At 36.5% G+C, this 15,915-nt stretch overlaps 1 protein-coding gene across 1 annotated transcript; it reads right to left on the bottom strand.

Moving 5' to 3' along the window:
• Positions 1 to 20: 20 nt before the first annotated feature.
• Positions 21 to 10,627, bottom strand: LOC136822549 (uncharacterized). Its single transcript, XM_067078813.1, has 5 exons — positions 10,544 to 10,627; positions 9,402 to 9,621; positions 8,593 to 8,736; positions 8,140 to 8,275; positions 21 to 180 (listed from the first exon to the last, which is right to left on the bottom strand). Exons 1-5 carry the CDS (start codon positions 10,604 to 10,606, stop codon positions 21 to 23), a joined length of 723 nt encoding a protein of 240 aa, XP_066934914.1. The 5' UTR covers positions 10,607 to 10,627.
• Positions 10,628 to 15,915: the final 5,288 nt, after the last annotated feature.

Genomic DNA, 15,915 nt, shown 5'->3' with positions numbered 1-15,915 from the left:
GTTCCAGCTCAGATTTAGTTTCAATTTGTAGCTTCAGCAATTCGTTTCATGATGATATCTTTTTCTCGTTGCTTCTTGGTTTCTTTGAGATGTGCAATTTCTTGACATTTGGTGTAAAAACATAAATAGGCTGAAATGTACATCAATATTTCACCAACCCAAGCCATGATATAAGGAAATCTAAAGATAAAATCCGAAATTATTGATTGGCTTAGATTTAAAAGAATCCATACATGTCCAGTATAAGGGAATATGTCAAACTGAAATTAAATGAAAGTTCAAATTTTCCTTTTGACAATGAGGGTGTACAAGTGAGCTATCTACCCTTCCCCACTGTCTTGGTATTGTGGAGATAATTTGAAATCAATTTAACTAGCCCAAATTTATTTAAGAAAAAACAAAAAATGTGATTATCTCAAGACTTGGTTCTTATAAAAAAAGTGAAGGAAACCTTTGATCTTTGTTTGTCTCCACATGGACCCATGAGGCCATCGGGCCAAGGGATACGAGGGTCCCTGTGCCCATTTGTTAAATTTCAAAATTTGCTTCTATAAATTGGAAAGAAACCCCAGTTCTTTTTTTTTTCTTTTTGTCATTTTGGCTCAATAAGGCCGGGGGTCAGAGGGCATAAGGCGTCCCTATACCCCAGTGGACATACCCCAAACCCGTGTCATTTGTTTCATTTGTTTCATTTTGAACTTTTATTCTTTTTGTCATTTTGGCTCAATAAGGCCGGGGGTCATAGGGCATAAGGCGTCCCTATAACCCAGTGGACATACCCCAAACCCGTGTCATTTGTTTCATTTGTTTCATTTTGACTTTAAGTCTCAAAAAAAGAGAGACCCCTTGTTCTTTTTATTCTTTTTGTCATTTTGGCTCAATGAGGCCGGGGGTCATAGGCAATAAGGGGTCCCTATACCCCAGTGGACATAACCCAAACCCGTGTCATTTGTTTCATTTGTTTCATTTTGACTTTAAGTCTCGAAAAAAAAGGAGAGACCCCCGTTCTTTTTATTCTTTTTGTCATTTTGGCTCAATGAGGCCGGGGGTCATAGGGCATAAGGCGTCCCTATACCCCAGTGGACATACCCCAAACCCGTGTCATTTGTTTCATTTGTTTCATTTTGACTTTGAGTCTCAAAAAAAAAGAGACCCCTTGTTCTTTTTATTCTTTTTGTCATTTTGGCTCAATAAGGACTTTGAGTCTCAAAAAAAGAGAGACCCCTTGTTCTTTTTATTCTTTTTGTCATTTTGGCTCATTTAGGCCGGGGGTCATAGGCAGTAAGGTTTCCCTATACCCCAGTGGACATACCCCAAACCCGTGTCATTTGTTTCATTTGTTTCATTTTGACTTTAAGTCTCGAAAAAAAAGGAGAGACCCCCGTTCTTTTTATTCTTTTTGTCATTTTGGCTCAATAAGGCCGGGGGTCATAGGACAAAAGGGGTCCCTATACCCCAGTGGACATAACCCAAACCCGTGTCATTTGTTTCATTTGTTTTATTTGTTTCATTTTGACTTTGAGTCTCAAAAAAGGAGAGACCCCCCGTTCTTTTTATTCTTTTTGTCATTTTGGCTCAATGAGGCCGGGGGTCATAGGGCATAAGGGGTCCCTATACCCCAATTGACATATCCCCAAACCCATGTCATTTGTTTCATTTGTTTCATTTTGAACTTTTATTCTTTTTGTCATTTTGGATCAATAAGGCTCAATAAACTTTCATATCTCGAGAAATTGAGGGAGTATGGTTTATTCATATTTCATTTTAATTATTCAAAATTCTTTTTTTAAGTAAGGCATATAACTTTGTTTATTTTAGTTTTAATTAATTTTTGCAAAGTAAACAAATGGTAACATACTTTTGAGGACATTTTATTTCATTTATAAGGACCAACTTTATAAGAATCCAATCCATAAGTATTTAACCATTTAAATTTATAATGTTTTGTAGCTGACTTTAAACGTATACGTCACAGTTAATCACGTATTTCGACGGCTTGTCACTGTGTCGGATGTATACTCGGCGCCTTAGGCCCTACAGGGTTGTTAGTAACGGCTCAAATTTCTATCATGTTATACCCGTCGAAGATAAAGATATATGAACTAATCATGTTTTAATAAAGCTTTGTTTTTCGATGTTTAATAGCTAAATAATGAAAGGCATGGAAGGTTATACCACGATTAATTACGTATTTCAAGGGCTTGTCGCGGTTCCGGGTGTATACGTCAGTTGACGGCTTGTCACTGTGCCGGGTGTATACTCGGCGCCCTAGGCCCCGCAGGGTTGTTAGTAACGGCTCGAATTTCTATCAGGTTATACCTGTCGTATAGAAAAATATATGAACGAATCAGGTCTAAATAAAGTTTTTTTTTTTTAATGTTTCATAGCTTAATAATGAAAGGCATGGAACGTAATACGACAATTAATTACGTATTTTGAGGGCTTGTCACTGTGCCGGGTGTATACGTCAGTTGACGGCTTGTCACTGTACCGGGTGTATACTCGGCGCCTTAGGCCCCGCAGGGTTGTTAGTAACGGCTCGAATTTCTATCAGGTTATACCCGTCGTATAGAAAAATATATGAACGAGTCAGGTCTAAATAAAGTTTTTTTTTTTAATGTTTAATAGCTAAATAATGAAAGGCATGGAAGGTTATACCACGATTAATTACGTATTTTGAGGGCTTTTCACTGTGCCGGGTGTATACGTCAGTTGACGGCTTGTCACTGTGCCGGGTGTATACTCGGCGCCTAAGGCCCCGCAGGGTTGTTAGTAACGGCTCGAATTTCTATCAGGTTATACCCGTCGTATAGAAAAATACATGAACGAATCAGGTCTAAAAAAAGCTCTGTTTTTTCATGTTTCAAAGCTTAATAATGAAATGTTTGGAACGTAATAAGACGATTAACTACGTATTTTGAGGGATGTATATGTCGGTTGACGGCTTGTCACTGTGCCGGGTGTATACTCGGCTCCTTAGGCCTGCAGGGTTGTTAGTAGCGGCTCGAATTTCTATCAGGTTATACCCGCCGTATAGAAAAATATATGAACGAATCAGGTCTTAATAAAGTTTTTTTTTTTTAATGTTTCATAGCTTAATAATGAAAGGCATGGAACGTAATACGACAATTAATTACGCATTTTAAGGGCTTGTCACTGTGCCGGGTGTATACTCGGCGCCTTAGGCCCCGCAGGGTTGTTAGTAACGGCTCGAATTTCTATCAGGCTATACCCGTCGTATAGAAAGATATATGAACGAATCAGGTCTTAATAAAGCTTTGTTTTTCATGTTTCAAAGCTTAATAATGAAATGCGTGGAACGTAATAAGACGATTAACTACGTATTTTGAGGGGTGTCGACCCATCTAAATCAAGAATCGACCGTCATCTTTTTGTCAATAATTTCGCTTTTTGCTTCATGTATGGAGCACTCATTTGTGCACGTCAAGCGTGGCTTTGACGAAGAAGTCGTGCTTTGGATATTAATTAGCCAGGGAACAGGTATCTTATCTTATTATACTAAATGAATTCCATATTTTTTTCTGTCACAATAAAATGGTAGTCCTGCTCCGTTTTAGAATGGTTTGTCACGGGGTTGATTTGAGTTTGAAAGCATGCGACTATGCACACTCTTGGGGTTAAAATTTATATAGGAAATATTTGTTAAAAATAAAACGGTAAAATTTCTTCTCCTTCTTCTTCTCCTTCTCCAAGTCCAACGCTCGGTTTTGGTCAATTTCGTGAGTTTGTACATGAGTCTCTTTTTAAATCAAGCTCCGGCGGTAAAAACAGTATGATGTTCTTTTTTCGAGGCGGAAGACGTCATTCTTCGAGAATCGTCTGTGGTAAATATCGGTACGGCCCTCTATTCTCCTTGTCGATCGGGCAACGTCGGCTGTTTCAGAAGCGTATTGTCGATCGTACCATCACGGGTTTGGGGTATGTCCACTGGGGTATAGGGACCCTTTATGCCCTATGACCCCCGGCCTTATTGAGCCAAAATGACAAAAAGAATAAAAAGAACGGGGGTCTCTCCTTTTTTTCGAGACTTAAAGTCAAAATGAAACAAATGAAACAAATGACACGGGTTTGGGTTATGTCCACTGGGGTACAGGGACCCCTTATGGCCTATGACTCCAGGCCTTATCGAGCCAAAATGACAAAAAGAATAAAAAGAACGGGGGTCACTCCTTTTTTTCGAGACTTAAAGTCAAAATGACTTAAAGTCAAAATGAAACAAATGAAACAAATGACACGGGTTTGGGGTATGTCCACTGGGGTATAGGGACCCTTTATACCCTATGACCCCCGGCTTTATTGAGCCAAAATGACAAAAAGAATAAAAAGAACGGGGGTCTCTCCTTTTTTTCGAGACTTAAAGTCAAAATGACTTAAAGTCAAAATGAAACAAATGAAACAAATGACACTGGTTTGGGGTATGTCCCCTGGGGTATAGGGACCCTTTATGCCCTATGACCCCCGGCCTTATTGAGCCAAAATGACAAAAAGAATAAAAAGAACGGGGGTCTCTCCTTTTTTTATAGACTTAAAGTCAAAATGAAACAAATGACACGGGTTTGGGTTATGTCCACTAGGGTATAGGGACCCCTTATGGCCTATGACTCCAGGCCTTATTGAGCCAAAATGACAAAAAGATTAAAAAGAACGGGGGTCACTCCTTTTTTTCGAGACTTAAAGTCAAAATGAAACAAATGAAACAAATGACACGGGTTTGGGGTATGTCCACTGGGGTATAGGGACCCTTTATGCCCTATGACCCCCGGCCTTATTGAGCCAAAATGACAAAAAGAATAAAAAGAACGGGGGTCTCTCCTTTTTTTTCGAAACTTAAAGTCAAAATGAAACAAATGAAACAAATGACACGGGTTTGGGGTATGTCCACTGGGGTATAGGGACCCCTTATGGCCTATGACTCCAGGCCTTATTGAGCCAAAATGACAAAAAGAATAAAAAGAACGGGGGTCACTCCTTTTTTTCGAAACTTAAAGTCAAAATGAAACAAATGAAACAAATGACACGGGTTTGGGGTATGTCCACTGGGGTATAGGGACCCCTTATGGCCTATGACCCCCGGCCTTATTGAGCCTAAATGACAAAAAGAATAAAAAGAACGGGGGTCACTCCTTTTTTTCGAAACTTAAAGTCAAAATGAAACAAATGAAACAAATGACACGGGTTTGGGGTATGTCCACTGGGGTATAGGGACCCCTTATGGCCTATGACCCCCGGCCTTATTGAGCCAAAATGACAAAAAGAATAAAAAGAACGGGGGTCTCTCCTTTTTCTCGAGACTTAAAGTCAAAATGACTTAAAGTCAAAATGAAACAAATGAAACAAATGACACTGGTTTGGGGTATGTCCCCTGGGGTATAGGGACCCTTTATGCCCTATGACCCCCGGCCTTATTGAGCCAAAATGACAAAAAGAATAAAAAGAACGGGGGTCTCTCCTTTTTTTATAGACTTAAAGTCAAAATGAAACAAATGAAACAAATGACACGGGTTTGGGTTATGTCCACTGGGGTATAGGGACCCCTTATGGCCTATGACTCCAGGCCTTATTGAGCCAAAATGACAAAAAGAATAAAAAGAACGGGGGTCACTCCTTTTTTTCGAGACTTAAAGTCAAAATGAAACAAATGAAACAAATGACACGGGTTTGGGTTATGTCCACTGGGGTATAGGGACCCCTTATGGCCTATGACTCCAGGCCTTATTGAGCCAAAATGACAAAAAGAATAAAAAGAACGGGGGTCACTCCTTTTTTTCGAGACTTAAAGTCAAAATGAAACAAATGAAACAAATGACACGGGTTTGGGGTATGTCCACTGGGGTATAGGGACCCCTTATGGCCTATGACTCCAGGCCTTATTGAGCCAAAATGACAAAAAGATTAAAAAGAACGGGGGTCACTCCTTTTTTTCGAGACTTAAAGTCAAAATGAAACAAATGAAACAAATGACACGGGTTTGGGTTATGTCCACTGGGGTATAGGGACCCCTTATGGCCTATGACTCCAGGCCTTATTGAGCCAAAATGACAAAAAGAATAAAAAGAACGGGGGTCTCTCCTTTTTTTTCGAGACATAAAGTCAAAATGAAACAAATGAAACAAAAGACACGGGTTTGGGTTATGTCCACTGGGGTATAGGGACCCCTTATGCCCTATGACCCCCGGCCTTATTGAGCCAAAATGACAAAAAGAATAAAAAGAACGGGGGTCACTCCTTTTTTTCGAGACTTAAAGTCAAAATGAAACAAATGAAACAAATGACACGGGTTTGGGGTATGTCCACTGGGGTATAGGGACCCCTTATGGCCTATGACTCCAGGCCTTATTGAGCCAAAATGACAAAAAGAATAAAAAGAACGGGGGTCACTCCTTTTTTTCGAGACTTAAAGTCAAAATGAAACAAATGAAACAAATGACACGGGTTTGGGGTATGTCCACTGGGGTATAGGGAAACCTTATTGCCTATGACACCGGCCTAAATGAGCCAAAATGACAAAAAGAATAAAAAGAACAAGGGGTCTCTCCTTTTTTTCGAGACTTAAAATCAAAATGACTTAAAGTCAAAATGAAACAAATGAAACAAATGACACGGGTTTGGGGTATGTCCACGGGGGTATAGGGACCCCTTATGCCCTATGACCCCCGGCCTTATTGAGCCAAAATGACAAAAAGAATAAAAAGAACGGGGGTCTCAACTTCGTTCCCTGCGCATTATCAGCTTTTTTATGCTTACTGATAGCGCTAGATAATACCCTGGCATTGGCTGGTTTTCGAACGCGTAAGATTACGTAATTCAAAAACAAAACGTCAGATTTCATTCGTTCCTGGGTTTGAAACCATTGCATTGCAGTGTAACTTTGTAACGTCAGATTTTTTTATGACGTATTGTTTTGAGAAGTTCCCCCTCTGAGAGGGGGAACTCGCATCAGCCAACACCAGGGTATTCTCTGGCGTCAATCAGTAACGTAAATAAAGCCTGGGATACACGGGGACGAGGTTGCGGGGGTCTCTCCTCTTTTTCGAGACTTAAAGTCAAAATGACTTAAAGTCAAAATGAAACGAATGAAACAAATGACACGGGTTTGGGGTATGTCCACGGGGGTATAGGGACCCCATGTCCTATGTCGTTATTATCTCCCTTATATTAAATCATTTGATATATAGATACGTAGGCTATATGTGCGCAAGGATAGTATGTTTCATTTAGGGGTTCTATTTGATGTCAATTTGACATTTTCCTTCTAGCTGGACATACGTCAAAGAATTATCGGAGTTGATACCAGGCTGATATCATTATTAACCCTAACTAAAAAAGATGGCGAACATCCCTGCCTTGGTGAGCCGGTAAGACTATTCTAACCAGGGGGAGTAAAATGCCACCGCTAAATGCCTACTGGGATGAGAAATCATTTGTTTATACCTTTATACAGTAAATGGATTGGATTTGAATTCTATTGTTTACAAAAATTCAGAAGGGATTCCTAAAATCTAATGAAAAGCTAACAGCAGTGGAGTCTCCATACCTCTAATGTTTCTTTAAGTAAAGTCCCTTCGGTAAAAAATGCCTTATAAACAAGTCTCTAAACCTCAAAATTTTGAGCAAATTTGCATTCCTCGTGTTTGTTTGGGTTATGGAGATTCCACTTCATTTCTTCTTGAAATTGGTTTGCTGTTTCTTACCAAACTCGAACCCGGTTCCTTTAGTTAGCTTTTTTATGATTCTGATGAAACCACTGACCTTTATATAACCCTGGACCAAACAATATCTGCCATCTTTGATTGGAGTTTTTTTAGAATTGGTACCCAAGGAGAAGCCATTGCAATGTTAAAAATTAACGTCTAACGCCGCTACATCATCAAAATAATTTGAGGAAAAGTATACCTAGCGCTCTCGATGCATATACACCGCTATCGAGTAGTGCCGACATTAGGGTACCAATTTTCAAAAAACTCCGATCAAAGATTTTGCTTGGCTGGGATTGAGAAGCTTTGTCCAGGGTATATATAAAGGTCAGTGGATGAAACCCATGAAAGATTGTATCACGTCTATCAATAAAATCAAAAAGTAGTGATAGTGGCTCTGGGTACAAGATTTGCTGTTTCTTACCCTGTTGTTTCAATGTAACCATCTGTATCGGGTGTTTCTTCATTCCAACCCATGATTGGCCATCCAAAATCCGCTTCTGCAAACTCCCATTCAAATTTGTAGTAAAACAAAATAAACGAACAGAAATGAAGACCTCCTGAAGTAAATAAGATGATGTTTAGATTAGTATTTATTCGTAAGAAAATTCTTTATATGTCTGATGGCGTCTTTTCGCCGTATTTGGCGAAAATCACTACCTAATCAAAATCGTGCATACCATGGCATAAATCTCATCATTTTAAGTTCTGCTTATAATTAAGACCCAATTTTTGATATTTATTTCTTAGTGTATCTTAAAATATTCAAGGATTCTGGAAACTGTTGAATTAGCGTTTTAAATCAAAAGTATATTTTTATGAGTGATACGACTCGATCGTATCAGTTACTGCAAAAATTCAATTGAAAATCATTTACCAGCTACGGAGCAACCAAGTGAACCTCTCAACCACGGTACATCAAAATTACGTTTTCTTGCCATCTCCACGCAAATATAACAAAATGTCACCATCAAAATTATTGATGTTGTAACTTGTAACCAACGCCAAGCGAAAAACCAAGCTAAGAAATTAAATAGAAATGTCAGAAAGAAATTCATTGTGAGGTAATGTCAGTATTGCCACAATATTGATAGTTTCAGCTGACAAGGAATTGAGGCGAACGAAGTTTCCAAGTTAGGTTGAAATATACCAATAGACCTTATCGGAGTTTTTGATTTTTTTTTTAAAGTGATGCATTGTGGGATTGTTTCGAGTGTATTACAATAGAATTCCCTCGAGGAATTCCTAAGAGATTTCTATTGTAATACACTCGAAACAATCCCACAATGCATCGCTTTTTTAGAAAAATCAAAAACTCCGATAAGGTCTATTAAGGGGGGGGGGCGTATTAAAAACTGACACTTTTTATCGTAAATCACCAACAACAGGAATCGCTTAAATCTTTATATTGTGTCATCACATTGCTCATTTGATTGACACAGAAGGTCGTCATGCCAACAGATAAAAGAAAACTCGTACACCCCCAAACTCGAACCCAGTCCGTTACTTAGTTCGCTTTTTTATAAAATCATAAAGTAGTGTAACTGGCTTTGACCATGAAACTGGTAACCCCCCCTCGCAATTTTGAGCAGAGATTTCCCATCTTGTTTATTAAAAATTTCGGTTTATAAAACAGCTCGATGAGACAGGGGTGTACAAATAAGAACACAGAACACATTGTCTTACGTTCATAATGATTTTCATACCAATCATCATAACATTGATAAAATTTCTTGGTGATTCTACAAATGGTCCATACACCTATCTCCATCTGATCACCACGAAACACATTCAATCGCCAAGGTCGAAGAATCAATGCCAAAGTATTGATAACACATGATGAGAAAATGAGAAGTAACGTGATAACACGTAACACGATGATCAAGTACACGTTTGCAATACGTTTCTAGAAACGAGAAAAAATGGGGGGTACAATCAAGGTCAATATTTGAGAAAAAAGGGGAATTCCCACAAAACCTTATAGCCACAATCAATTTGGAAGTGCTCTAACTTAGGTTGGTAGTTTTAACTCTGAGTTTTAACATTAGACTTAAGATTGAACACCTTGAAATTAGTTTACAATACCAATCAAATGGATTCTGTTAAACTCGAGCCAAGTCCCTTTTAGTTCTCTTGTATCACGATCATCAGTGAAATTTAAATGTGGGTTCTAGTAGCTCTGGGTACGAGATTGGGAATCTGTATATAAAGAGGACATCTTGGTTTGAAAATATTTTTGTGTGATCAAAGAAAATCAATTATGCTTATCACAGCCGAATCTTAACCAGAATACCGAGAAAAACAGTAATCATTCGAGTCTATAGGAGACCCCCAGTACCCAATAATAGCAGCCATTTTTTCCAAAACACTAGAAAATTCGTATTTGGATTAAACAGATTAAAGTAATATTTGAGTTATGAAAAATTATCACATTTCATTCGGAAAATGTACCTATTCAATATGTCAATTTGCCCATTTAGATTTTGTAAGTTATCAGTATTTAGTATAGGAAGTTGGCTGCCAGGAAGTGAACCTGAGAATCTTTGTTAAGTTTGGTATAAGGGGGAGGGGTGATATTCTTCGATAATCCCATATTCTTTTATGGCTTGGAATTTAAATTCCATTGTTTGCAATTCAGAAAATGTCTTCAAGTTTCAAGTTAGGAGGGGTGGAAAAACTAGCAAAATATTAAGCAGTGAGGATTTGTTTGTTTGATTATTTTAGCAGGGACAAAAATAGAAGTATAATTGGCCACCGGGGGCGATATTTTGGCACATTTTTCAAGTGGGAGGATGTCCCATTGGGTCTGTTAAAAAATTTTATCATACCGGTACAGGGTTAACAATGAAACGGAGTGTGTTGACAGCTGCATCACTTGACCCTCTTAACATCTTTCAAACCTTTATACTGCTGAAAAAGAGAATTGGTATTAAATGACTGGTGATTGTAAAACACCGACACCGACAAGAAGACAGTGGTCAAACCAAACTTTCTTGTCTCATGATGAAAAAAATGGACTTTCCACCTGTCATATTCCTAATATCTTATTGAATTAGGTTAGACTTTGAGACGGAGGTACCTCTACTTTTCATTGAGATGGAAGAATTTCTAACATAGATACAGAACAGAAAAATAAATCATAAGTTCAAGATTTCATTAAAAGCATTTAACCCATAATCGACAGCGCCAACTAGCCTAGTTAACTAAGCCCGTATTCACAAGGCTACGGCTGATGGCAATATAGCGTTTTCGACGCTTTAAAGATTTTTCATATTTACGAATTTTAAGTTCGCCCTATTCAGTCACAACTTACCATCAGATTTACCCTAGTGACTAAATCAAACTAGCTTAGATTTCTAGGATAAGCGCCAACCAATTCTTAGTCAACAAGTAAAAGATTTTCTAACTTGTGTTAACGTAAATAACATCTAAACTGTATACAATTGGTAGTAGAAAAAGTAAGCAATAAATTTGACAAACTCACTCGACAAAATCGGCAGGCACGAAAAGTAGTCACTCACCAAAAACTCCATCGTAGAGTTTTGGACATGACAGCCTTATACCAGTCAATAGAACGAGTTCCGTAAAATGGGGGAGGGTTCTGTCAAATACAATGAAGATCTTGATAACATAGTCAATGTTCTTTTTCCTTGGTAAAAGTTTGTGGTTGGCTGAGCTAAAATGGAAAGAAAGATAAGAAAAATGAACTAATATATTTCTTTTGTAAGAACACTGAATATTTATAGTCTTACATTTTAATCTTAAAATCAATTAGTTGTATAGGTACTAATAAAATACTGACTTATGCATCCTGAGAAACACGAATGAAGTAATAAGAGGCTCGCGAATGTCTGTATGTATGTGCAAATTTTCAGGTGAATTAGGCCATTTTTTAAGTTCAACCCTCTAAGTTTTTACCTCAACTTTGGTCAAATAAATTCGCTCCAAACAGCCCAGGTGCTTCACACAAATCAGCCTTAGGCTATTCCGCCTAAACTAGTAGGAAACAATTATTTAGAAGTTAGAAGAACATTATTGAACAAGTGAGGATTTATCGATCTATTGGTATCAGCCATACTTTTCAGTTGATACTAAAGGCAATTTTGTGTTGGCAAAAAGTATATACAACAAATTCTTTTTAGGCTTGAAGGAAACAGGGGTCTTCTAACAATTATACGAGCGGGTACAGGCTATGAAGTCGTATAAGTGCAACCTCGTTCCAATGACGATTTGCTTTTTATATAAGATGGTCGATTCGAAACGACTATCAAAATTATACAAACAGTGAGAATCAGGCCCTGAGAACGAGGTTGGTAATGGTGTTTACATTTTTCATTGACATGTCAACATATCGGGACAAGAAATCCAAAAGGAGAAATCTAAAGACATCTACAAGTTCATTAATATTCTTTCCAAGTTTGCTATTGGACGTGAAAAATCGTATTCTAATTGGAACAGTAAACTTGAGGTAAAGTGTTTCATTTATTCTGGCTCTCCCTTCCCTGTAACATCAGCTCAGATACACAGAATAGAAACATTTTTTGGGAGAGAACACTTAGTCTAAGAGAGGGAAAAATAGTATTGTATAGACAGACACCATATTGCACCAACCATATTAGAGATAAGATATAACAAGGATAATGAAAAGAAAAAGAGAAAATAATTTTTATTTTCAATTTATTGAAAATTTGGGTAGTTTTGTATACTATGCATGGGGTTTAAAACCCTTTAAAAATATGGATAAGCTTATTAGAAAGGAGGCAAAAAAGGTTGGACGTTTCGATGGTAAAATGTAAGATATTTTTTTAGTGAGGGCGAATAATTAAAATGAAGACCATCTTGAGTGTTGTTAAAACGAATGTGATGGGTTTCCATGATCTTCCTGACATTATCTCTTCCAAGAGACGTCACGCAAAAGGTCGTTTGATTGACTTTTATGTGTCAAATTTGAAAACATTGTGCACAACGTTCAGTCTGTCAGGTAAAATAAAGGAGCTTAATAGCAGTGATGGAAAATCTCTTACTTTTAATTGGTTTTTAAATTTGGATGTTCCAAAACTCAAAATCGCTGGATCTGTAATGCAAGTGATAAAGTTTCGGTTAAATATCACGCCACAGTTTAAAGGTTCTTGCCAGATTTCTGTCGAATACTTTAGAGGAGTTTCATTTCATTTTCGATTGTTAAAAGGCGGAAAAACAAACAAAATAGAATATTTAAAACAACGTTCAAAATTTAGTTTTTGAGAGAGAAAAAAATCTTATTAAGATTTAAAGTTTGACAAATATATATTTCAAAATCATGGTTTGAGTGACACAGGATCGTGGGGTGCTTACCTAGCATATGCCATGGTTTCAAACAGCAACAAACAAATATTAATTTTTATTTTTTCATAGTGTTCACTAAAAAGATAAATAGCAGAAAATTGACAGAATAATTATCAAACATCAGATCAAAAGTTTACTGGTTCCAAATAGATAATCGAATATTTTGTCGAGTAGACTACCAGAAATTTCCCAGTGTAAACGACTTTGGACCATTTATTTGATTTATTCGTATTTGATCGTTCATGGCCAAAGATTCACCAGGATATAAAGGAGTAGCTGATGAACTTTCGCCAGCGATATGTTTAGTGACATTACTGGTTTCAATAGGCCCATACGTTTCCACATACTACTTCTACATAAGTATACTGGCTTTTGTGTTAATCATTGTTGGTATAGAAACATACATGCATTTTGACAGAAAATTTGAACAGCAGAATAAAGAAGAAAAGTTACCTTCTCATAACGAATTTAAAAGACGATCGAGATCTCCGTTAAAACAAACGACTTCAGTTGGTTTTAAAGAACGCGATAAAAAACAAACAAGTCGATTCTGTAGGAAACGATTTCAATCGATGAAAACGAATCGTGATGCTCCGAGTATTATCGAATGTTGATATGGACAATTTTAATTAGGGAATTGAAATTTGGGGCCTACTGTACATGACTTCATTTTTGTTTTGAAAATTAGTTTGAATTGAATTGAGTTCTTTTTTGAAAAGAATTACGGTACAAATTTTGTTGAATAAAACAATTTGAAAAAACTACAAATATTATAACTACTCTAAAAATATATAGTGTCACAACTTTTTGTTTAAATCAAGAAACACAAAATCAGTCGAGGATTATACCCTAAATAAGAGAATACCCAAGTTAGAGGATTACCTTATTTAGGAGATTTTCAGTCTCTTATTTAAGAGAACGTTACCTAAACTAGGAGAATTCTGTACGTTTCACCAATTTACTTCAGAGCAGACTATTTGCGCAATATGAAAATAAGATCACGTGAAAGATCACGTTTCCGGGATTCCAATGACCCAAAAACCAAAATAAAATACGTTTTCATTCTTTTTCAAACTTGGAAAAACCATAAATAGCCTCATTTGCATGTGTTGACGTAATTTTAAAAATAAGTTTTGACCGCGCTTAAACGCGTTTCTTAAATATGGCCCGATCTATATTATTACTTTTCACGAAATTCTCATGATGTAGATCAGCCTTTAGATTGATAGACCCTAACCATCCTAGGTCCACGAAACATAAGCAGAACTCAACCAAATTTTGCTAGAAGGGAGAAAAAAACGTGCTAAGTCGATCTACCGGGTGCGCCACAAAAAAGTTTCTCTCTTTGAAACTGATTTTCTCGAAATCTAAGAATTAAGAAACATCCATTCCTATTCCATCGGAAAGAAGAAAGATAAACTTAAATTTTGATGGGTCATTTATGAAATTCGATTCATTAGATCAAAAGTTATGCTCAATCGAATAAAAAAATTACTTTCAGAAAGTGCCCGAAAACGTTAAAAATCGACCTATCAAATCTTTATTATAAAATTGGCAATCGCAAAGAGGCTTTACATGATTAAGACCATTTTTCAGTAACTAAACACATAAATTTTGAAACTGATGGAACGAAAGGGTTTAAAATGTTCATCAAAATCATTTCAATATACTTTTAACGAAATCTTCGTCCAGATATTTTGTTCTAGACTGGATAAAGTCTATGTAAGGCTGGATGTACCTCGAACCCATATTTGATGTACTTTTATGAATTTTACCAGATTTTTTGGCTTTTTTCGACGAATTTTCTGCCTTTTATTGAAATTCAATCTTCCTTTATACAACAAAAGGTCATTTAGACAGCTAATTATCATTTTTAATGACTGAAACGAAAATACTGATGTGATCATGTAATTATGCTTCTGTTTAATTTGATAGGTCGATTTTTAACGTTTTTGAGCACTTTCAGAAAGTAACTTTTTTATTCAATAGAGCATAACTTTTGATCTAATGAACTGAATTTAATAAATGACCCATCAAGATTTAAGTTTATCTTTCTTCTTTCAAATGGAATAGGAATGGTTCTTTTAAAATTTTTAGATTTCGGGAAAATTAGTTTTAAAGAGAGAAACTTTTTTGTGGCGCACCCGGTATGAAGTTCAAAACTTGCGCAAAATAATGGGAAGGCCAAAAATTAATGAAGAAAGAAAAGTCTCCTAGTTAAGAGAAAGAAATCTCCTACTTAAGAGACCTTCTCTTAAATAGAGTATATCTCTTATTTAGGGTATAATCCTCGACTGAAAATGACTTAAAGTGATTTTAAATATAATTTAGAACATCTCAGCTAAACCCTTCCAAAGAAAAAATTAAAACAAACAATAGGCCGAGCAAATTTTGAGATTCACTTGATCATACACAGGTTGTCAATAAATGATCGATCAATGAAGAAATTTTGAAAAATTAATCTCAATTTTTAAGATCCTGAATATCACGTAATGTTTTTGTTTTTGAAAAGTCAATCAATACTAGTAAATATAATAAATAATGATTCTCTACATTAAAATACTATACTTAAAATAAAATCTGAATATTTTGTTGAAATTTGACAAAGGACAAAGGACAATAAAAATTTTCCGACATTACCTGGGATAGTTAAGAATTTAAAACGTTGGTCTAAACCAAAAATGAACTAAAATAAACTAAATCACTACATAACCTCTAAGACCCATTTAACCCAAAGTTGGATTCCGTTTCTTGGCTCCCCAATTTTTTTTCCTGCACATCTTTTTACTGCATTTCTGCCCGTTATGACAGTATCTTGAGAAAATAGCAATAGTTAGCTACTAGTATGAAATTATTACATATTTACAGATATTCT

This window comes from Clytia hemisphaerica, unplaced genomic scaffold (genome assembly GCF_902728285.1).
Source record: "Clytia hemisphaerica strain Z4C2 unplaced genomic scaffold, Clytia hemisphaerica genome assembly, whole genome shotgun sequence".
In the NCBI taxonomy this organism is placed as follows: Eukaryota; Metazoa; Cnidaria; class Hydrozoa; order Leptothecata; family Clytiidae; genus Clytia; species Clytia hemisphaerica.
This window is presented reverse-complemented; position numbering and strand designations above follow the sequence as displayed.